The 23,846-nt window shown below is 42.0% G+C and overlaps 1 protein-coding gene across 4 annotated transcripts; it reads left to right on the forward strand.

Moving 5' to 3' along the window:
* dmgdh (dimethylglycine dehydrogenase) lies at positions 1 to 23,445 on the forward strand. 4 transcript variants are annotated; one of them, XM_040157402.1, is made up of 16 exons: positions 1 to 165; positions 3,841 to 4,009; positions 6,205 to 6,303; positions 6,395 to 6,559; positions 7,122 to 7,326; positions 14,618 to 14,866; positions 14,998 to 15,196; positions 15,976 to 16,145; positions 16,250 to 16,403; positions 18,173 to 18,338; positions 18,568 to 18,698; positions 20,842 to 21,059; positions 21,561 to 21,718; positions 21,811 to 21,870; positions 22,367 to 22,501; positions 22,602 to 23,445. In XM_040157402.1, exons 1-16 carry the CDS (start codon positions 140 to 142, stop codon positions 22,812 to 22,814), a joined length of 2,517 nt encoding a protein of 838 aa, XP_040013336.1. In that variant the 5' UTR covers positions 1 to 139; the 3' UTR covers positions 22,815 to 23,445. The 4 variants fall into 4 exon arrangements, with proteins under 4 accessions (XP_040013336.1, XP_040013335.1, XP_040013333.1 ...); XM_040157401.1 differs by lacking the exon at positions 1 to 165 and adding an exon at positions 2,387 to 2,507; XM_040157399.1 differs by lacking the exon at positions 1 to 165 and adding an exon at positions 2,904 to 3,234.
* Positions 23,446 to 23,846: the final 401 nt, after the last annotated feature.

Genomic DNA, 23,846 nt, shown 5'->3' on the forward strand with positions numbered 1-23,846 from the left:
CAGCAATTTGCTGCTAATCTAGTGTTTTATCGTTTGCTCTTTGCGGTTCCAGATAAATATTTTCAAGCTACGAAGAGTTGAAAAATCCTGGCTTGTGTCAAATCATCACCAATAAAAGTAGGTTAACTCAGTCATCTGCATGCACAAAGAACAGGACCCAGGCCTGTAAGTAATTCTTTGTAATTTAAGAGTTATGCCACTTAAAATATGGATTTAGGTGACTGAGATATAGTAAGACCACAGGGTTTTTATCCATTTTAATAAATGTAATAATATGTTTTATTGAGCTGGGGAGAAGCTCTGCCAGTAGGGCTTGAATCTCCTTTCTTGTGGGCTGAAAAAAAACCTCCACACACTGGAGAAGAGAACACAGTACAGGGGATAAAAATGCACGTAATGACGTAACGCCTTTAACCTTTGGCTCTTAAGTCTTTGCTGAGGCGATCTGATAAGAGTTTTGCACTGTCACAGCACATATGCTGCTACATAAGTGATTATTTTCTACAGCACCGACTGGCATTGACATATGCAGCATTTGAAGGCCGCCTACAGGTCACAGCGACACAGAACAACCACAAAGAGACGCAGAAGCCTTACACGTCGGTGCCCCAGGGGCTCATTGTCTCATAAACTGTCCGTGCCACGCAAGATTATCGTAATTACGGTCTAAATGATATGTTGTGAACGTTGCGTTAGCACGAAACACAAAATACAACTTAGGCTGATGGGAATGTAGTCATTTTGACCTGATGGCGGCGCTGGAGGAAGGCTAAAAGTTGTTACAATTCGTCCTCTGGAGAACACGAATTTTTGTACCAAAGATTCACGGCAAAACATCCAACCACTGGATGTTTTGCCGTGAAACTTCAATAAAAAAAAATAAAAAAAATGGGAACCTCACTGTGTCGCCGGAGTGAGAGTCAGGGGATCACCAAGTCAGGGGGGCTTTCATCCTCTGGGGAACATGAACGTCTGCACGAAATTTCATGTCAATTCATCAAGCGGTTGGTGAGACATTTCACCACTTGACCGAAGTGGTGGACTGGCCGACAGACTGACGTTACCATCCCTAAACGTGGCTAAAGATTTTTCACCGGTTGTGACCTGAAAATGATTACTGAGTGCAGACGACTGCAGGCAGGATGAAGCGGCTAAGCACTGGGAAATATTTAAAGCAAATAGTGCAACATGTTGTCGTCTCACCAGAGATAGAATTAGCCCATTGTGTATACTCCTGATGTTAAATGTGTAATTTTTTTTTTATAGTTAAGTGTAATGCACCATGTTTGCTGATACACTTCTTATCTTATTAACTCCAAGTTTGTTTTTATTCCCTGTAAATACAGCCAGTATTCTGTAATAAACTGTTCACATACAGTATTTACATCAAGACACACATGTCCAAACATGCTTTAAAGAGGGAGACAGAGTTTAAATAAATATGTTTTTAAGATGCTGCATCCAAAGTCATCTCACATGCACTCGCAGTATATCCTTATAATTATGCAATAAAATTACTTAATTTGTCAGTTGAATTTTGCAGATGAAGTATTAAACGTTCCAATCCTGCTCTTGAGTTAATCATTACATTGATTAACAGAACTGACCTGTACCTCATGAGATAATTTGTGAAATTTGCCCGTATGTGGACTCCCCCTCACCTGAGCGCACTATGCATTATTTAATGCACAACACAGATCGGTTTAGAAATGCATCTCTCCCTGCGTTTCACTGTTTATATAAACCAGCTATCAGGAAAAAAAAAAAAGAAAAAAAGAAAGAAACCTCATCCAGTTCAAACCTGTTGCAGCCGTTCCAGGTTGGTTAGAGGCTGTGTTGCAATAAAAGGCTCAAGGACCACTCAGAGATAAAAGTCTATGTATGGATTGCTCAGAATGGATCTCAAAAAAGGCTTCCGGGTCCGTTCTCTTGAATGCCGTTCACAATTTTACACAACTAACATGGTTCAGACACAGATGAGTGCAAACCTTCCTGGAGTGCAGTGTCAGAACAGCAGGAGAAACAACAGGAAAAAGAAGGAGCCGCCTCCACGTTACTGTTACTCCGCACTGTTGCGTTAATTTGTCTACTGTGCGAGCATATCAAAACATTTTGGCTGGTATTCATTTTTAGCCATGCCAGTCATCGGTCCGTCACTTTGGTCCAGACTGAAACACTTGATCTCAAATGTACATTCATGGTTCCCAGGAGATGAACCCTACCAGTCTTCGGCGGGTTCTCTCTAGCGCCGCCCTGAGGCTGACTCTGGTGGCTTTCCGCGAAACGTCTCAACAGCCAGTGGAAGGGTCGCCGTTGGTGCAGACGTTCCCTGGATCTTTTAAGCTAGCTTTTAAGCTAGCGCCCCCGGCAGGTCGAAAGTTCAATTTGACCAGTGTTTTAGTTTGTCGGGAAATGTCCTGGTAAAAACGAATGACTTCCCCAACAGCCTGGGCTGAACCTCGCCGTCCGGCGCTAACCAGCTCAGACGCTGAACGTCTGCCGCAGACGTTACTCGGCGGAGAGAGAAACATTATAAACGTTACACCGGTTGTGATCAGTATCAGTGTGAGCATTAGCACGCTAACGTTAGCATTTAGCTCAAAGTAGTGGTTGTAGTCTCTCGTTAACTTGGGGGGCATTTACTCAAGGGCCAACAGATAGATTTACCGAAACCGTTCACACATGAGGTTTTTTTTCCCCGGGGTTATGTAACCTACAGTTGGAGGCACAAGACTCGTCTCGTTAACGTGAGGCTTTACAGTGAAATACAGCCAAACCGGCCGCGCTCCTCTTTCCGGGGCCGTGTGACCTACATTCGGAGGCTCCGGCGCGCAAGGCGTTAACCTGCCCGAGCGATTGATCCGGGTAAAGTTTCGTCCCGACTTACTCGTCGACCCGTGGGCGTGCCGAGGCTGCTGTCAGCGTAAAAGTGGGATATTTGTAACTACGCGGGACAGTGCAGGGGTCCAGCGAGAGGGGGGCTGGTTGTGCCTTGGGCTGCATATGTACTTTTTAAAATATATATATATATATATAATCAATTATGTCTCGGATATTAAAGTTAATCAAAGTTCAGCTGCGGGGAGATTTAGCCGCGTATCGAGGGATCGCTCGGCTTCCTGCGAGGACCATCTGCAGCACTGCCAGAAAACAAGCCGAGGAGAGGTTAGACGGTTCAGTTTTCACGCAGAAGCGACTCACGTGTTGGCCGGACTTTTCGTTAAACACGGTTCGGTGAGGCCGCGAAACACAAATAAGCCCCTCAGTGCCGTAGCTGCGTGCGTAAAGCTGCAGAGCCGATCGCTTGCGCGCAGCAAAAACGTCGGGTGGCAGGCAGGTTTGCAGCGCTCACGGTCAACGTGTGTCACATTGAGTGCTGAGACGGCAAGTTTTGGCACCGTGAACGTCGGAGCTGTAATTATTCACCTGTTAACTCCTCCGGAGCTGCAGCCATTAGTCGATTAATTGATTAGTCACTTGACAGAATATCAATTGGCAGCTATTTTGATATCCAAATAAACGTTTTAGTCTTTTTTTTTTTGAGAGCAAAAATGCCAAACATTTGCTGGTTCCTGCTTCTTAAATGTGAAGATTTCTATGCTTTTCTTTGTCAGACATGATCGTATACTAAGTATCTTTGGGTTTTGGACTGTTGGTCGGACAAAACAAGACATTTGAAGACATCGACTTGGGATTGGGGGACTATAACAGCCGTTTTCTCGCTGTTTTTTAAAACAGATCATTGACTGATCGACAATATAATCGTCAGATTGATCAATAATGAAAGTAATCCTTGGTTGCAGCCCTAAACTCCTTCTCTTCTTTCTTTCCTTTCTTCAGTGATGCGTCCTCAGTTCTGGGAAAGCGGTGGAAGGACACAGCTGACACGGTCATCATTGGTGGTGGATGTGTGGGGGTCAGCGTGGCGTACCACCTGGCCAAAGGTGGCGTGAAGGATGTGGTGCTGCTGGAGAAGTCTGAGCTGACGGCTGGATCCACCTGGCATGCTGTACGTCTACCCTGTGTTTTTTTTAATGGATGATCCAGGTCTGGGTCTGGGCTGTGTCACATAGTTGCCACTCTCCCTGCTCTTAGCAACATTTTTTAACACACTTCCATTTAGGACTGCCGCTAATGATTACTTTCATCATCCATTAATCTGATTATTTTCTTGATCAGTCGTTTCGTCTTTGAAATATGTCAGAAAATAGTGAAAAATCCCATCGCAATTTACTAAAGCCCGATTTTATGTCATCAAATTGCTTATCTTTTCTGAGCAACAGTGCAAAATCCAAATATATTCGGTCTGAAGTATATCACATAAGACTGGGGCTGCAACTAACGGTTATAATCTGTCGATTATTTTTCTGAATATTTGTTTTGTCTATAAAATGTCTAAAAGTAGTAAAAAAAAAATTGCTTATTTTATCTGAGCAAGTGTCCAAAACCAAAAGATTTTTTCATTTTCTATCATTTATGACAAAGGAAAGCAGTAAATCTTCACATTTGAAAAGTTGGAGAGAATGTTTGGCATTTGTACTTGAAAAATGACTGAAACGTTTAATCGGTAGTCGAAAAAGTTGCCAGTTAATTTTCTTTCAATGGATTGATCAGTCATCGCCACAGCTTTATTAAAGCTTTATAGTGCAGAAGACAAAAGGAAAAAAAGCCAAATCCTCACAATTTACAGGCGGGAACGTTGGCACATTTGGCATTTTTGCTTGAAAAATGACGATCGATTATTTTTCATTTTTTTTCACAATGTCTCAACATGGATTTCTTTCAGAACGAGGCATTTTTTTTATTGATAATTATAAGCTAAATTAGTGTCTTAATCAGACACTTTGTAGCTGTCATACTGTTATTAATGTCCTCTGAATAATATTCCAACTGACAGCTAAACCTTTAATGCTACTAGAAAATGAAAGCATGGAGTGGTTCTTCCTCAACAGCCTCATTTAGTGAAGGTGTTAACAACTATTTCTGTCTGCGTCTTTCAGCAGTAGCATCGTATCCATCGAGGGCAGCTGTCACATTATATAGGTTTTCAAGGCATCTGAGGCCTTGACCCACATACCCTTCCACACTGTCCCTCATTCACTTAAAAGCACCTCAGTGTAATGCTATTAATACATGTTTGACGTGTCGGGTGGTGGGGGGCTTACTCTTATTCAGTTACTCTCTTCATCTGGGGGGTCTATCCCGGGATGCATTGGGTGAAAGGCAGGGTGCAACCGGGACGGGTTGCCAGGTTCATATTCACTCCGATGGGCAATTTAGATGGATGTTTTTTTTTGGCTGTCAGAGGAAGTAGAAGCACCCAGAGGAAATTCACACGGCGATGCTCTATAAATAAGAATCAGAGATGCTGCTTTGCATTTTTTGACCTCTTAACGTGTTATAGCGAGTTTAAAGGGGAGAGATTAAAATAAAGATAAAGGGGGTGAATCCATTAAAAATAACCCCAGTTACGCTTTGGTTCACAGTATTTTATCAGTGAATAGTTTAGTGTTAAATTTAAAAGCTTGGACTAGGTATTAATGCTGCTATAATCAATATTTTTATATTAGTATTGGATCAAATGACTGGGTATACGTGACAGGGCTCGCTTGTGGGAAGAGGATCATCACTCAGTACTGCAGTGTCCCTTGGCTCTACGAAGCTTTTTAGCCTCTTTTAGCTCAGTGTTTTGGTTCTTGAGTCACGACTTCGCAGTTTTGTTTCACTCTCACCGCTCTCAGCGTTGTTTTCGTCCACAGCAGGCAGCTGTTTTTAAAAAAACGCTTTGAATACTAATGCTCTGCAGTAAACAACAGACACAGATAAGAGGCCAGCTGGTGAACATAGTGGAGCATTTAGCAGCTAAAAAGCCTGACGATGTTTAGCTCAGAAGTTGGTAGAGACCAAAAAAAGAGCTAAAAGGAGAGTGAATATTGGACTTACATTCATCAGGTTGGACACGAACGTGACTCCAAATTAATAATAATGGTGCTCTGTATTTGCTTGATGTGTAAATAAGCAACTTCTCGTTAACAAGCTCAATATATCAACTTAAAAGGTAATAATATGTCAGTGTTGTATTTACACCCTGTTTCTGCTGTGGCCAAAGAATCTGTTAATGCAGCTTTAGGTCGGAGTCTGTGAAAATTGTGTGTTCATGGATAAATTTACTTATCATGGCCAAACTTGTGCTTTTTATTTCAGGCTGGTTTGACAACATATTACCATCCAGGCATCAACCTCAAGAGAGTGCACTATGACAGCATTAAATTATACGAGAGTCTGGAGGCTGAAACTGGACAGGTGAGGTGCCTCGCTCATCTTCCATGACTTCGATGTGTGGAGGTGTGTTTGTGCGGCGGTCATAAGTCATCCATGTTGGCTTTCTCTGTAGGCGGTGGGCTTTCACCAGCCCGGCAGTGTACGTATTGCTTCGACACCGGCTCGTGTGGATGAGATAAAGTACCAGATGACCCGCACACACTGGCATGTGACGCCACAGTACCTCATCGGACCGGAGAAGGTCCAGGAACTTTTCCCTTTGCTCAACATGGACAAGGTCTGTATGAACCACAGTAACATTACTAAGACATCCTCATAAATTAATGTTAGATTGGCAATGAAATATCATGGATGAACTCGCTGTCATTCATGGTTGGTGTCTTAACTTTTAAGCCAAGGCGATGTCGTGTAGTTTTTCAAAAGGCTCAGTAATCTCCTAAAACAGCTGGCCCCTCTAGTTTTTCCCAAATGTTACTCAAACAGAAGGGAATAATGCATTTCCTGCGGACTATTTTCAGTGGCGGATTAATATACATTTGGTGCTCTAGTGAGTATTTGGGGCAACGCGACGGTGTGTGTGGGAGTCAAAATAAACCACAGTGTGTGCGCTCATGGTAGAAAAATATAGTATATATATATATATATAATATATATAAAATATAGTATATTGCCAGCCTTGTCCCTTAACCTGAGACCTGTATTTAGTATTCAGAGATTAAAGATGAGTCAAGAATTGCTAAATTATTCTAGTGCTACATATGCAGAAAACTTGTACCCTCTCAGTGATGTTGAACATGTTGTATTTTCTGTTATATGAGGGTTCCCTGTATATTTTTCAGGTGTTGGCAGGTCTGTACACCCCAGGAGACGGCCACATTGACCCTTACTCTCTGACTATGGCTCTGGCTGCTGGGGCTCGTATGTACGGTGCCCAGATCTACAACCCAGCCCCGGTCACTGCCCTCAACCCAACCGCTGATGGCAAGTGGGACGTCCAGACTCCTCATGGAACAATCCGCGCCAATCGCATCGTCAATGCTACAGGTTTGTGCTTAAACATTCATATTCCACACTGGCATCCGCTCTCAAACCACAGGTAACGGGAAACGTCTCGTGTTTTTCAGAAACATGGAGATTGCAGATGTTTATGCTTTCATCTTTGGTGCAGTTTCAGCTGAAAACAGGGTATATGCTTTAGCTGAAGTACACTTTTCAGACTTGCATCAGTAGAAGTTGTGTTAAAGAACTGAAACACTGCAGTCCTTACGCTTTGTTTTGGGCTTGGTGGTATTTCAAAAGGTGTTCAAATATTAGGATACATTGTTTGACGCAAAGTTCGACTTTGACGTCCTTTCATGTGGTATTTTTAGTCATATTTCCTGCTAACTAGTAGAAAAGTTGAAAAGAAATCCCATGCCCAAATGTAATTCAGATGCAGTATTTTTCATAATTTCTGCTGATTAAGACACAATGGGCCTCATGCAAGAACATTTTTGTACTGTTTTGTCTTTCTGTGTTTTGCTTCTTTCCAGTCGGATTCACCAAACTCTCTTAACTGCACAAACTTGTCGCAAATCGCTCGCCCTGAAGCGCGGCGCCTAGTTTTGAGGAGTTGCACATTTGTGAGATTCATTATAATCAGTGCTCCTTAAATTACTAAATAAGGCTGCAAATTCATCCAGATAAGGCTTTATGATTTCGATTCAAATGAGTTGTTTTTGCCCCATGGAGAAAGGCAGACTATCTGTACATAACTCCTTTGAAAATTCTAAATATGAGAAAATTCGCTTGTGTGCGCCACCTAAAAATGAATTTCTCCGTATGAGTTTTTCTTGCATGAGGCCCATTGTGTGTGCTGGAAAAAAAGAGATTTTAAATGCAGTGCGTATAAGTCCCGTTATCGCTGCTCTGTAAAATATGTTATCTGTGGACACTCTACAGCAGGAGACCTTTGCCCACACAGACCGCTGCTTGCAGAGTTCAGGGAACAGAGCGCTTGGCTTGAACTGGGTCATACCAGTTCTGGGGGGATTTAGTTGGCAAAGACCCCCCTCATCCCTGCTGCTGTTGCTTATTTATCTGGCGAGTTTCTGGAATTGGCTTTGGTCTCTTTGCCCCGTCTGTCCTCCTCTGTAGGGAATACTGTGTAACATATAGCAATATATATGTCATGGGTATTTTTCATTAGTCTCCTTTTTTCCGTCAATGCTTTCATTTACACATGAACCAGCAAACAAGATAGATAGATCGATAGATAGATAGATAGATAGATAGATAGATAAAAAATATATAAGGTATGAAATAGAAAATAAAATACTGAGATGAGAGACTAAAGATTGGACTATAAAGTTAACTCATGTACTTAAAGTACAATGATTCATTTACTGTGATGTACTGTACATTAGTGCAAGTCAAGCAGATGTTGCTAAAAGGTGTACAGCAATCTACAGAATTGTCCTTGAATATTAAACAGAATTGACTATATATTGAATATATGTATAATATATGAACAATTTAGATTTAGTCTTATGAATACCGATTTCTTCTTTCTCCCAAAAAAGGCTTTTAAGGGTATTAAAAAGTCTTAAATTTCGTTCACAAATAGATATTTTTCCAGCCTTCTGTAGGCAGTAATGTTAGTTATAAAATGTTTTTGTATGTGATGGATGTGATTTTAGTTCAAATAAGCTGGAAAATATCCAGTGCCATTGTTCCAGACCGCTGATATTGTGTAAAATTCATATATGGGCCGTAAAGAAATAGATTTTATTTTTATCATTGGTATATCTATCCATTTTCTGCTGCTTATCCAGGTTCAGGTCATGTTTAATGATTCATTAATGATATTACTAGGAATTATTGTTATATACAGTTGGGAAGTAGTGACATGAGTTGTATTAGTACTAATAGTAGTGATATAAATGTCAATAAATGCATGCACTTCCGTACTTTGGCAGGTAAAACTGTGAATCAGTTATTAAATTGCATTCTATGCGGTTTTAAAAAAATAAGTCTCAAGTTTAACTTGGTGAACCCTGCAGAAACCCTGATGCATAATTAAAACAGTGCATTGATAGTTGCTGCAATGCAAAAACTCCGTCCCATAAAATGTTCTAGTACACTCACAAGCATAAATGTAAATAGCATTGTACAGACCCTTTTTAAAGAGCACATTTTCTCCATTTCATTCGCATATTGTTGTTGCCCTTTGCCTTCACTGTGTCCGACAGCCAATCCAAGTAGGCCAGCAGTTCAGTTTTCATCCAATTTCGAAGCAGCAGCGCATGTACAACTCCTGACAGACGTTTTTTTCACCTTTTTGCTGCTTTGCTGATGTTCCTTTTTGTACGCAGGGACCTAAGACGTCCAAACTAATGTTGAGTTTGATGGTGAGTTTGCAGTTTAGCTGGACCGGTTTGATTTGTAATTTCAATATAGATATCACAGCTTTGTGTTTATTTGCGTACATCCTTGTCACAGAAGAAGCTAACTTTTTTTTTTTTTTTTTTTGGCCAGCTATACCAACTTCCATTCTTGATATTGTGTGTTTTAAATGTGGACTTTTGCAAGAACCGCCACAAACGTGTGCAAAACTCAGGGTCAGTGAGTTTCCCCTTTCTGTTGTGGAGCTTGCGTGTGTGATTTAAAGACTCCCATGCAACAACAGATGCTGTGTGGGCTGCAGACATAACCTCAGGGGTAAAGCAGCTAGTTTAAAATTTCATCCGGACACATCCCACATAGCAAAGCAGACAACTCCCAGGAAGCAACAGCAACCTCAGTTTTTTTTTATAAAAACGCATTGTCCTCGCATACTGTTGAAAAACCACCAACCATAACACCAAGCACCCTTAGCTAGACTTTCTCTCCTCTCTTTCTTGACCTTTTCATTATTGGCATTATTTATTTTTTTACATATTTTTTCGCTCTCATTCTCGACTACCGCCTCCACAGAGCCTCATCCAGAGCCTCAACCACCTCTTTTTTTTTTTTCCCCCCAGCCAACAAGTCTCCCTCCCCCACATCTCATTTTCACAACTTCTGCTCACTGTTTAAACTCAAGCTATGGGGTCGTCTGGAGCGTGGGCTGTACCCCTCTCTTCCTGAGAAAGTTACCCCCCCTTCCCCGTACCAGAGAGCCTGAATAAAAGTCAGAGGTCATGTTCCTTGGAATGTGACCCCATAGGATCAGTTTCAACTTATCAGCTTTGTCACCCAAAAGAGGAAGGTAGTGTTTTGACCATTGTTTGAACGGTAGACTGCACTTTTTCATTTCTACGTACCTGCAAATCTATACATTTTATCAGTAATGTCCTTCAGCCCAATGGTTCCCAACCGTTTCCGTTCGATGTACCCCTACCAGATTGTTTAACGCTATTAATTATGTAAAAGTGTATATATTGTATATTGTTTATGCAACATTATGTAAGTTTGGTCAAGTTTGCATTTGTGCTACCACTTGGAATAGCAGAAGCTCGATGCTTCAACCATTTATCAGTTACTTTCATCTAACAATTCCATCTGTTTATCCATTACTTTCAGCTCCCTATTTTAACTGTTTTTCCATTTTTAAATATTTCAACAGTGTACTAAAAACTTTTAGCTAAATATATGAACCGTTTATCCATAACACTTAGTCATTTAAACTATTACTATTACTTTTAGCCAACTCTTTGGACCGTTTAACCCATTTCTTTTGGCTAACTTCTTGAACTGTTCATTACTTGTAACTATTCGGACCATTTAGCAAACTATCTCAACTGCTCTGCTTGCTCTCTAACTAGTTTTCACCAAAGTTTTCGCACCGTCAGTTAGAAGGCATGGTCTGCAGGAGTTACAGCGAACTCAACATGTGGATATCCTTTTTATATTGAGATTTCCACCATCTTTCCCTGTACCCCAGTTAAGTGCAGGTGAACCCCCTGGGGCGTAAATATAATGGGAATCACTGCTTTAGCCTGTGAGCCTTGGCCTGATTATTACAAGTTTAGATTCATAGATAGAGTTTAACAGCATGGACAGCTGATGTGGAAACAGTAGCAGGGCTTCAAAGGTTGTTTTATTCTGTTGAGCTTGTTGACTCAGTTCATCAATTTGCTTTTTCTGTGTAGCCCAGTGAATTGGTCCAGTGTGCAGACACCTGGTAAACATGCTCCTCGGAGCCCTGCTCTTGCCTTTTATAGATCTCGTGTTTATGCACCCCCACCCCATCCTTCACCACGGGATAAAGGTCACATATGGAGCATATACAGAATATACACAGACGTTGCATTTTAATGGGTTGCAGACTTGCATGCAATTACAAAGATTAACATAATTTGCCCTATTTTTAAACTATAAACTTACGTTTTTATTAGAGCACTGTTAATAACAATCACTCTTGCAACACATAGCTGAAGATAGCAGCAGAGATCAACAGGTCTCTATGTGCCAGCTGGCTCTGGTCACAGCAGCTGAGTTGGCACAAGGTCCACCTTGATTTTTGACTAAAAACACAGCATATTTGTTTTGTGGCTGTTACTGTATAAACCAGGTTAAGCTGTACTTCAGGGCTTTGCAAAAAAAAATTTTCATGGCAAAGACTACATTAGACTCCAAAATGAATGGAATGTAAATTAAACTGACTCTAAAATTAAATAAAGGACATAAAAGACAAATTGCATTAGACTGTGACCGGGACTTTCAGTCTGAGAAATATATTGAGTTAAATGTAATCAAAGCTGCTGTAATCGGTGCTTTTATGTTGACAATCGATCAAATGCCTACATGCAAGTGAACGGACTCTGCAGATTAACTCAGCTCTAGGGCGCATTCGAGCGTCTTTCAGCTCAATGCTTTGGTTTTATGGCCCACAACTTTATTGTTTTGGTTCACTGTCACTGCTCTCATAAGCATTGTTTTCAGATGCATGTAGCTGCTTTCAGTGAGTGAAAAATCTCTGATAAACCCATGTAGGCTACCTGCATAAGTACAAACATAGTGGAACATAGTGAAGACCAAAACAGAGCTAAAAGGACAATAAATAATAATATGATCCGAATATATTTTCTTTGACAGTTAATTGTACTAAACTGTGAAGTAATAGTAAAATTAATGAAACAAATTCTTACACTCCTGTCCATATTTCAGTCCGCTGACTTTAATTTCAGCCTGACATTGTTACATCTTCGATGAATATCACTGGGACTGCGCGCTGCAACAACATGAGAGAGGAAATCCACCAAGTGAAAATTTGCTGTCGTGCAAAACTGTAAAAACCTGAGGCTAACTGCTGTCCCATGCTGTGAAACTAAATAATATCCTGTGTGCTCACAGACAGTCAAGTGACTTTTGGAAACAAATGAAATGTTGGTGGTTTGCCTTGACACTGCGGCTCGGGGCAACTGAGCAGAATGTGTTGAGCTCCTGTGACTGTAAAATCCAGTTACGCTCATTTAACTTCTAAACCGTGCATTTGGTTGCAATTTATCCTTTATTTTCAGCTCCTGTGGACCTATTTCCTTCTTTGTCCTGTCCTCTAATTCCGAGGATGTTAATACAGGTGATCCTGTAATTTTTCCCATGGTTGACACTTAATCATTGCTATTTTCTTATTCACACATTTGTCCACGTTCTTCCGTGTGCAATTGCCCATCCGAGAGGGTGCTGGGTTTCTGTTTTTGTTGCTGTTAGTCTGTATGTGTTTGTAATTATTACTAACCTGAGGGTGTAGGTGTCCTGCCTTGTACAATTTTTGATCCTCTGATTAAAAACCTGCACATTACAGTGTTTTTCCTTTTTCAGTAACCCCTGATCGTATCAAGCCATGCAGATAGTTTCTGTTTAATTTGTCCAGGTTCTGAGTCAGCAGTCTTTCTGCCTCCACCACAGTGCAATGGAGGAGAATTGAATTTTGTGTGTGGTGCTCACATCATTGATAAATTGTATTTAAAAATTTCAACAGCAAAGTGTCCTTCCAGAAACAGTGGATAATTCACAAAACTAACAGTGAACAATTTTCACTATTAACTTCTCTCTACAGAAGAAATAATCTTAGTTACAACAGAGTACTTGCACACTTGAAACTCTTATTTACAGTTGCGTCGGATCAAAAACAACCAACCGAAAAAACAAAAAAAAATCACTTGTAGCCACTATAATAAAATCACTTCATAAAGTAAGTTCAAGTGATCAGCAGTGCAGGTTTTTGGGGGTTTTCTCATGTCAAATGACCTGTGTTCTGGTCTGTCTGTTTGCATGAAATCTCAAAAGACTATGAGCAGTGAGCAGCTGTGGCTGAAGTAGTAAAGCAGGTTGTCCATTAATCATCCACATGTCAACGTCTCTTAGGAAGACACTGAATTCCTGATTTTCCCAGATGAATGTGTGTGCATGGGTGAAAATGGAGCGCTGTAAAGCATTTTGTCCTGTCCTCGGGCTGGGGAAAAAATGCTATATTAAGTGCATTCTGTTTACAAGGAACAATTCATTCCCTACAAAATGTTAAAACAGGGGCGTGGTAGGAGGTGTGACTTCTCATTTCCAAACACATTTCTTCATCAAACTTTGTGTGTCCATCAGGAGACATAAACTCTGTATCTTAGCCCTTAAAACACGGAGGAAGTGGAGAACATGCTATAACAGCCCTGCTGTACAGAACATTTGCACAGTGGAAACGGGGCAGCCTTAAAGGAACGGTTTGACTTTTTGGGAAATTTACTTATTTGCTTTCTTGCTCAGAGTTAGATGAGAGGAATACCACTCTCGTGGTAGGGTAGGGGGTAGTTCACTTAGCTTAGCCTGAAGACTGGAAACAGAGGGATCAGCTGGCCAGGCTCTGTCTGAAGCTAAAGAATCTACCTATATATTGTTTGCTTAATATTACACATTTAGTTTTGTATAATATGAAATACACTGGTGAGCTTTAGAGTTGCTGGTAGGCAGATTTTTGTTGCCTTTGGACAGGACCAGGCTAGCTGTTTTCCCCCTGCTTCCGGTCTTTATGCTAAGCTAAGCTAACTGTCTGCTGGCTCCAGCTTCACATTGAACGGACAAATATGAGAGTGGTATTGATCCTCTCATCTAAATCTCAGCAAGAAAGGGAATAATTTCTTCAGAACAAATATGGTTAGCCATGTGCTGATGCAACAGTCAGCTGAAAAGGCTAAAATATGGGCAATTCATGTACAGTCATGAATATATGAGCTATATATCACCCAAAGTTATCCAATGTGATCATTTTGTAGATTAAAATAAATACATTCATTTGAAAATACATAAAGTGGTGTAAATGCACCCCACTGAGAGTACTGGCCTGCTATCCAGTTCGTTTAATCCCTTCTCTGTTGCTTTCCAGGTTTCTGGGCCAGGGAAGTGGGTGAGTTGATTGGGTTCAAACACCCAACCATCCCAGTGCATCACCAGTACGTAGTGACGGCGACAATACCAGAGGTGAAGGCTCTGAAGAAGGAGCTGGCTGTCATCAGAGACCTGGAGGGCTCTTACTACCTGCGCCAGGAAAGAGATGGCCTGCTTTTTGGCCCGTATGAAAAGATGGAGAAGATGGTTCTGCAGGACTCCTGGGTCAGAGATGGTGTACCTCCAGGTCTGTCTGCCATGGATAATGCTTTGTCGATATATTAAAAACACTTCTTTTTATAAACTTCGCCATAGTTTTACGTTTCTTGTAGGTCACATGTTATGTTTTCCGCCTTGCATCCTTTCTGGCTGCTGCAGGTTTCGGTAAGGAGCTGTTTGAGTCAGACCTTGACAGGATAATGGAGCACGTTGAGATGGCCATGGAGTTGATCCCTGTGCTGAAGAAAGCTGACATTATCAACATTGTGTCCGGACCAATCACATACACCCCTGACCTGCTGCCCATGGTGGGACCACACCAGGGAGTTCGCAACTACTGGACTGCCATTGGCTTTGGGTATGTGTGGACGGATAACGGTTGGTTAACACCAGGGTTCATTTTGATTCACCCACTTTTTTTACTAACAACTGTTCATTGTTTTGAGAATATCAGATAATGTAGTGATACTTTTTTAGCGAACATCTATACTCAGATTTGGATGGTAGATGACTGTCGACGTTAATCCTGTACTTTCTGAAAGGTACCAGACTGAAAGTATTGTAAGCATTACATTACTGTTACATCAGCTTACCTTTTCATAAATGTCTGCATATTTTTGTAAGTTGTCTCAGCTGTTTTGTTGCTGCCTCTTGTCTAATTTCTCAGTGGACTGTAGATTAATTTAGCCCATAAATCAGTTTTCTTCCAAGTTCCGGTAACGTCACATAACATTACTGACAGAAACAGAAAGTCACTGAATCTAACATGCTTCTTAGTAACAGTAGTGCAACAGGTCGAGCGACTAAATTCACCTTTTTCACTAATCAGGAGCTACACTGTGTGATTCTGCAGACGCATGCTAAGACTTTGCATTAAAACAGTAATTATTTCATTTTTCCGTCTTTCACAAAAAATTGAATGCCTTTCGTTACAGGTTTCGTTTTCAAAAGTTACTTTTTATTTAGTTTTAGTCTCGTGTTCGTCGTGACGAATAGGCGGTCAAAGAATATCTTTCGTCATAGTTTTCGTTGATGACATTAACACTGGTTAGCACCTTTTAGTAGATTGTCTCTACGTTAAACCAAGGGTATCAGGGCCAATTCATAATGTTCAAAGCCTGGACTCTATGTGTTCAGGTATGGAGTCATCCATGCTGGTGGTATCGGTAAGTTCCTGAGTGACTGGATTAGGAATGGAGAGCCTCCCTACGACCTAATTGAATGCGACCCTAACCGCTACGGCAAATGGACAGATGTGCCCTTTATCTGTGCCAAAGCTCGAGAATCCTATGGCTTCAACAATGTGGGTAAGAAGCATATAAGATGACCGCACACTCATTGGAAAAACACTTCTCTTTTTACTGCCACTAAACTCTTTGCTGTTTCTTCCTCACTCTGCCGGTCTGTAAAGTTGGTTACCCCAAGGAGGAGCGTTTTGCCGGCCGGCCAACCAGCCGAACAAGCGGTGTTTATGAGCTCCTGAAGGACAAAGCATCCATGGGCTTTCACGCTGGCTGGGAACAACCTCACTGGTTCTACAAACCTGGAGACAACACTGGATACAAGTAAAGCTTCCTTCTGAAACTCTGTTACTGTCTCTGTTGTTTGGTTGGCAAGAGGCCAACTATGTCTGTCTTAAACTTGCACAAGAGCTGTCATATCCATTAGTTCTCATTTGAACAAAATGTTCCCTGACTGCTGTTTTACCTTTTGTTTCATAACTTAATTTAATTCCTAACTGTTGTTGCCGTCGTCTAATTAGCCAGATTGCACATTCCTGCACTAGAGCCACACCACATCCGCTCACCCATTTTAAAATACCCTATCATCACTGGGGCGAAAGAAGGAGAATATAGTGATGGCTCTTACATACCAGTGCATAAAGAAAGGAGCTATAATAGTCTCTGGTGGAGATCATCAGCAGAACTCTGTAAAGAGCGTATATGCAAAACATACATGCATATATCAGTGACGCTCGTGTAGAAAGGACATTGCATGCATGTCAGAATACATTTTTGAGGACCAATGTTCTGGGTTAAGGCAGGAGGTATGCAGAAGAGCACAAACACATGTTCTCACACAGAGCTCCCTCCCAGCTATTTCAGTTAGTGCAGAGATGATCTCATCACACATCTTCTAACAGTCCCCTCTAACTCTAAGCTGCAGGGCAAGAGAAGCAGTTAGATATGTAAATACCACTCTGTAAGAACAGGACTGCTGCTAACGTTCAGCAACACATGCAGATATAACTGTCGATAACTGCACAAGACACAACTTCACCAGATCTGAGTCTCTATACCCTATGCACACAACCAGCCAGTCACAGGTTGCCTTAGATAGTACGGCGAGTGTTTGGACTCGTCCCAAACCTCAAGTGTAGATTCCAGTTGGCCCTCTGGCTGCTGCATACTTGGCTCACATCTGTGACACAGAGATTTGCCTTTCAACAAATATAAATGCCGTAGTCATTATCTTGATATGCAACGTTCTTTCCCCAGTTTTAACCATATTATGTTTGTAGGCAGACTGGTGGTGTGGCTCTAGGGATGGCAATATCATGATGGAAAGGTCTTAGAAAGGATTGATTTCAGTTCCCTCAAGAATAACAAAGGCTTTGGAAGGTATTAAACACAATTGAAATATTTTCTTTTCCCTGCTACAGCCAGTTGGTTATAAAAAGTTTTTGTATCCGATTGCGGGCTGTTGGGAGAGGTTACACACTAGTGTAACTCGTTGCGACGGTGAATTGTGGATTTAATTTAAATGAATTCATAATTTTTAAGTGGTTCATCCATCCATCCATTTTCTGTTGCTTACCCGGGTCCAAGTTGCATTAATTAAATGTATTATGTCTAACTTATTGTTAAATACCACTGAGAAGTACTGATGAAAATATGATATAATAGGAAATAATGGTCATGTTTTGACCGCTACGGCTGTGAAACAAGTATTAAACTGCAGTCTGTGTGGTATTAAAAATGTCTTTAAAAGTCTTAAATTTAACTTGGTGAATGCTGCAGAGATCCTGCAATTTAGAACTGTCGATTTTTGAGCATCTTAGCCTGCTGACGTTAGCAAAAATATTTAGCTCAAAGCACCGCTCTGCCTAAGTACAGTTTCACAGAGCCATACGCATGGCTGTAGTTACAAGCTATAGTTTTATAATTCTATCCCTCTGTTAGAACAGTGATCATTCATTATACTCCTACATCAGTTTTGCATTATGAAATCTAATCAAAAACAACCAATAAAAAAGTTGTGGAAAGAAAGTTGCTGCTCGTTTACATAACGGATTCAGATAAAAAGCATTTATTCACATTGTGCTTGTACTCAGGCCCAGTTTCCGTCGCACCAACTGGTTCGGACCAGTTGGCAGAGAGTGCAAGCTGCTGATGGAGAAGGTGGGAGTGATCGACCTGACTCCTTTCGGCAAATTCGTGGTGAAGGGGAAGGACTCACACAAGCTGCTGGACCGCCTCTTTGCTAACACCATGCCCAAGGTAGAGCACATGTATACTGAAGTGGGAATTGTTTGCTGGCTGTAGCTGTGGATCTTGGGATGAAAGATGACAAAAACTACTGACACGATCCTGATGGTTACAAATCCGTCACTGAAATCCAGTGTAGGCTCATGCATTACAGTACTTTTACGCAAGTGGTCGTGCTCTCACCACACATCCTCTAACAGCTCCTCTTCTTGCCTCTCATTGACTCTGTGTCATTTTTCAGGTGGGCCTGACTAATATTAGCCACATGTTGACACCCACTGGTTGTGTCTACGCTGAGGTCACCATCACCCAGCTGGCGCCAGGAGAGTTTTTGCTCATCACCGGCTCGGGGTCAGAGCTGCACGACCTCAGGTGAAATGCATCGAAGCGTTTACACACGCACAATCACGCTCAAGTTAATCAGGCTAGCAGTAACTAGCTGAGTAGGAAAACTCTGCTGTCTTGTACACTCTTACATGATACCAGCACAACATAAAGGTAATTGATAATAATGGGATGGATTCATAATGTACATAGCTTAAAGTGGCCGCAGCAGGCAGCTGCTTCTAGAGGCAAAGCTCTAAAAACCCACTGTCCACTACATACTCAGCACCAAACAGCAGAAAGACAGTTAGAGACCAGCTGGTGAACAAAGTGGATCATTTAGCAGCTAAAGAGCCAGTTATTTCCTTCAGGAGCTGGTGGAGACCAAAATAGAGCCATAATAATGGACTTAGATTCACCAGGTGGACACAAAAACGACTCCAAATGAATGATGATGTGTAAATTAGCATCTGTTTGCTGACAAGTTCATGATATTCTCAGTGTTACTCAACATAGAAACACAGGAGTCTCCTGGAAAATGTAACGATCCTATAGGTTTATAGTTATGTGACCACCAGTTTTAATATGTAAGAAATCATGTATTTTCCATCAGTTTGAGATGGTGGCAAGAAGCCACAAATCCGAGCACCAGTGAATTCAAAACGCATTGACATTGTCGCCTTTATTTTTTTTTCCAGCCGATAGTGGTGCACATAACTTCTTATCAAAATGCACCTTGGAAATTAGATTTTCATGTAGACAGGTTGTACCTTTGACTCTAAATGAAGGAACCAGATGCGCTAACACAGTTGTTCATCTTTTGTGGTGATGATTATTTCTCCGGGAGAGTTTCATGCTGATCCAAGAAGTGCTCCAGCTGCGAGTGACCTGACATGCTCTGCGTAGAAAATGAGTGAAACTTTAGCTTTTGGTACCAGGGGAGGCCTGCAGTGGGATTCACTTATCGTCACGGGCGGCACACACAATAGACAGCTACCCTTTTTTTAGATGTTACACCATTAATGTGTGTCAGAGAATTATTCCAGATCTGGCGAGTTTTCTCCGTCAGGAGTTTAAGCCACTCTGTACACTCTGGTCTATGTGGGCTTTACATAAAAATAAGCCTGGCGGCTACAATAAAGCCTGTTGCTGCAGCTTAAATTCGGCTTTAGTAAAACCTGCTGGGATGACAGATTTATCCCCCAACAGACACAGCTGTGGAGACTCTGGAAGAGGCTGTTCGAGCCACTTCTCAAGTTCTTTCGTACCACTTTCCAAAAAGAAAATACCAGGGGATAACCCCACAGAACATGTAGAAGTGTGCCCACTTTCTTATTACATTTCCAACATTTATTGTCTCGGGTTAAGCCTATTTTAAACAGTTTAAAGTGTGGAAAATAATATCTAAGTACATTTTTATATTGGATGAACTCACTTTGTGCATCCCTTGTGGCCCAGCCTACATTTGAGATCACGCCCTGCCATTAATCTTCCCAAAGCTCAATATCAGGATCCCTTTGCCATATTAATATCAGGCTTTTGCATATTCTAGGATGAATATAGGAGTTTTTTTCTTAATAAAACCACTGATGCAGAAGGTAATGCAAAAAAAAAAGCTTAAAAGTCATGGTTTCTGAAAAACTACATTCCTAAGACATGTCCATTTCGATGCATCATTTTCATGCATCTTAGCATTGTGCCACATGCACAAAACAGCACACGGACATATGCCCAGGTAGACAAACAACGATATTTTGTTTTCCTGCACAAAAAAGCCGAGTACATGATGTTAACAGAGAAGGAAACACTACTCGGTTCTCAGTCACACCCAGGCTGTGCTGAATAAAACTCCCTCACAGTCCGCTTTATACCGCAGAAACTTAAAACCCTTCGGCAGCTGTTAACACAACGCCTCCCCATTTGCTCCAATCGGAAGGCAGTATATTAAGTCATTCATCTCCTTTCCTTCACTGTAACAAACGCTCTACCACAGCCTGAGGAAGGCAAGGTCAATTTCGTGCTATGTAGCGACCTCTAGTGGTGACGGGACTGGTCTACAGATGAGGAGTTCAAGGAGGTCTCACAAGTCTCATGCCATTAAGCTGAAACACACAAGAAGTTAAGTATGCAGAGATGCTATAAAGATGCAATATTAAAATCTCTTTGCCTTGTGGTTTTGAACTTGCCTCAGGTGGATAGAGGCAGAAGCTGCAGACGGTGGATATGACGTCGACATCAGCAACGTAACGGAAGATATAGGCGTGCTGGGAATTGCGGGACCGAACTCACGCAAGGTTCTTCAGAAACTGACAGACGAGGACATGAGTGACGCCGGATTCAAATTTCTCCACTGCAAGTCCATCAAGCTGGCCGGCATTCCGGTCCGGGCCATCAGGATCTCCTACACCGGTACTGAGCGGTTGTATAGTCGCTCCCTGTTTGTTTTGATGAATTCTTTTGTCTAACGGAGGAAGTCCTTTCTCATTCTCGTTAAAAGAAATGAGAATAATCTGCCAGTTCAGGCGGGTTTATATGAATATTGAATTATCGGTTTCACCAAAATTCCAGAAATAGTTGAACGCAGCCACCAGATGTCGGAAAAAGTGTGTGTGTGTGTGTGTGTGTGTGTGTGTGTGTGTGTGTGTGTGTGTGTTCGTGTGTGGCCCTCAATATTCTCCACCCAGGATGCATAAATTTCAGCATCTTGAAACCAGTCAAAACAAGGCAGATAGATAAAGAAGAGTAGCCATCTCTTTCCACAGCAATTTATTTTACCTTAAAAAAAACTTTCTGGCAAACCGCACCAGCCGCAAATACTCACATACTCACACGGTAGCATACGACTGCAAAGAGAGATGCGACTGAACGTCTAATGTGCCATATGGCGACGCTGTACGTGTGCGTGTTTAGGTGAGCTCGGCTGGGAGCTGTACATTGACCAGAAGAACATGGCAGCTGTGTACCAGGCCATGATGGAGGCAGGAAAAGACGAAGGCATCGACAATTTCGGCACCTACGCCATGTCCTCCCTCAGACTGGAGAAAGGCTTTAGAGGCTGGGGAGCTGAGGTACACACCTGCACACACACAGTAACTCACAGGAGGCGGCACAGCTTCTAACTTTTCGCTGAGGAGATTGACTTGTTGATTTTTTTTCACAGATGAACTGTGATACCAATCCACTGGAGGCCGGGTTGGATTATTTCATCAAACTGAACAAGGTAACCAGCTGTCTTGTTTTTAGTTGTGCGTTCTTGTCCAAAGTAGTGGTGTGGCATTAGGGATGGCAATGATGGTGGGTCAGTCCGCCCGCCAATTTGGTCCGGACTGAAGCATTTCAACGACTATTGGATGAAGTGCGATGAAATTTGGTAGAGATGTAGACGATACAGATTGCACATGTGTCTGCCTGTGTCAGCTTTAATGCCCAACAGAAATGACGAGGGGAGAGGCCGCTGAACTGAAAGCGCTGACAGGATGGGCGCTCCAGTAGCGCTCCACTTTTTCGAGACCTGAAATCTTTTTTGCCTGTGGTGGAGCTCACGTCCCTTTTCGGGGAGCTACGCCTAAGTGCAGCCTCACAGGGCCCGCGAGCACAGCTGCAGACTCTTAGTCTTGTTAGAACGTTTTATTAGGTGTTAAGATCCAAGTTTCTGTGATGCATCTCAAACTACAAAATAACCCGAATGTACACCGTTCGTGTCTGTGTGTTTTCAGCCTGCTGACTTTATTGGCAAAGCAGCACTTCAGGAGATCAAAGCCAAAGGCCTGAAGAGGAAGCTCTCCTACATCACAGTGGACACGGACGATATCGACCCCGAGGGCAACGAGACCATCTGGCACAATGGCAAGGTTAGCAACGATGAAAAGCCTCTACTGAACACATCCTGTCGCATTTGGTTATTCTGGCGTTACTCTGACTCGCGACGGTGTCCCCGCTGTTTCCCATCAGGTGGTCGGCAACACGACGTCCGGAACCTACAGCTACAGCAGCCAGCAAAGCCTGGCGTTCGCCTACCTGCCTCTGGACCTGTGCTCTGTGGGCCAGAAGGTGGAGGTGGAGCTGCTGGGGAGGAAATACCCCGCCATCGTCATCCAGGAGCCCTTAGTCCTCACTGAGCCCACACGGACCCGGCTGCAGAAGAAAGCAAAGGGCAAGGCATAAGCGTAAGCACGGACTGTCCTGGACCAGCTAATGGAGAACGATCCCACTGTGAATTGTGAATGAGAATCTGTGATGGTGATGAAGGGGTAAAGCTGTTGTGGAAAGAAGTCATGCGCAGCCCATGTACTGGGGTGTTTATGTCCGGAGGTCAGTGGCCACTTCAGGGAAAAAGAGTCAGTTCGCATCATTCACAAATTCCTCTTCCCGTCCTGTCTCCAGTCGAGGTTAAAAACAGAGTCACCTTGTGAGAACGCTTAGTGCAGTCTTACGAATGTGTTTTTGAGAAACAATAACTGTTATGTGATGTATTTGCACCAAAGTGTCTTGAAGTGTTGGAAGAGTAATTGAATTTTTGTAATTCCATGAATGGGTGTTAATGGTTTCCAGGTCAACAGTTGAACCGTTTTTGTGAAGGGTGCTCGATTTTTGGAAAAAAATAGTAGTCAAAAGAGCACTTTGGGACTGTGACAAAGAACAAGTAAATGTACAAGAAAAGCTGTTATAAACAAAAATAACCAAAAGAAATGGAATGTTTGCAAACTTGTACAAAGATTGTTCTATAAATCTGTTTATTTTTACTAATATGTAATTAAATTGGTGTACATAGATAGCTTGATAATTAAAGCAATGCACTCACTGTCTTGGACTAGGTGTTTTGACTTCCTTCCTCCTCTTATCCTTCTCCACACTTCCTCAGAGCCACCGTTTTCTTCTTTTTCATGGGTTTTTTCTCGTTAAAGCCTCAAGAACCAAAACAATGAAACCGTTGTCTGAAAAACCTAACATGAGGATGAATTTGTTGGTGAGCCAACTGAATCCTTACTAACTGGCTGCCATCAAAAAACGCTTTTAAAAGTCCGTTATCATTGTATTTCTATGAAACACCGACACGACGAGATGCATTACCGGCAGCATGTTACAGGATATAAATTTTTAACCAACAGCAGTGGATTTCAGTCACACAAATATCGAATATTCATAGCACGTTGATAAAGGCCTATAATTCCATGCATAGAACACAGGCTATTCGTT

Source organism: Xiphias gladius, chromosome 20 (genome assembly GCF_016859285.1).
Source record: "Xiphias gladius isolate SHS-SW01 ecotype Sanya breed wild chromosome 20, ASM1685928v1, whole genome shotgun sequence".
In the NCBI taxonomy this organism is placed as follows: Eukaryota; Metazoa; Chordata; class Actinopteri; order Istiophoriformes; family Xiphiidae; genus Xiphias; species Xiphias gladius.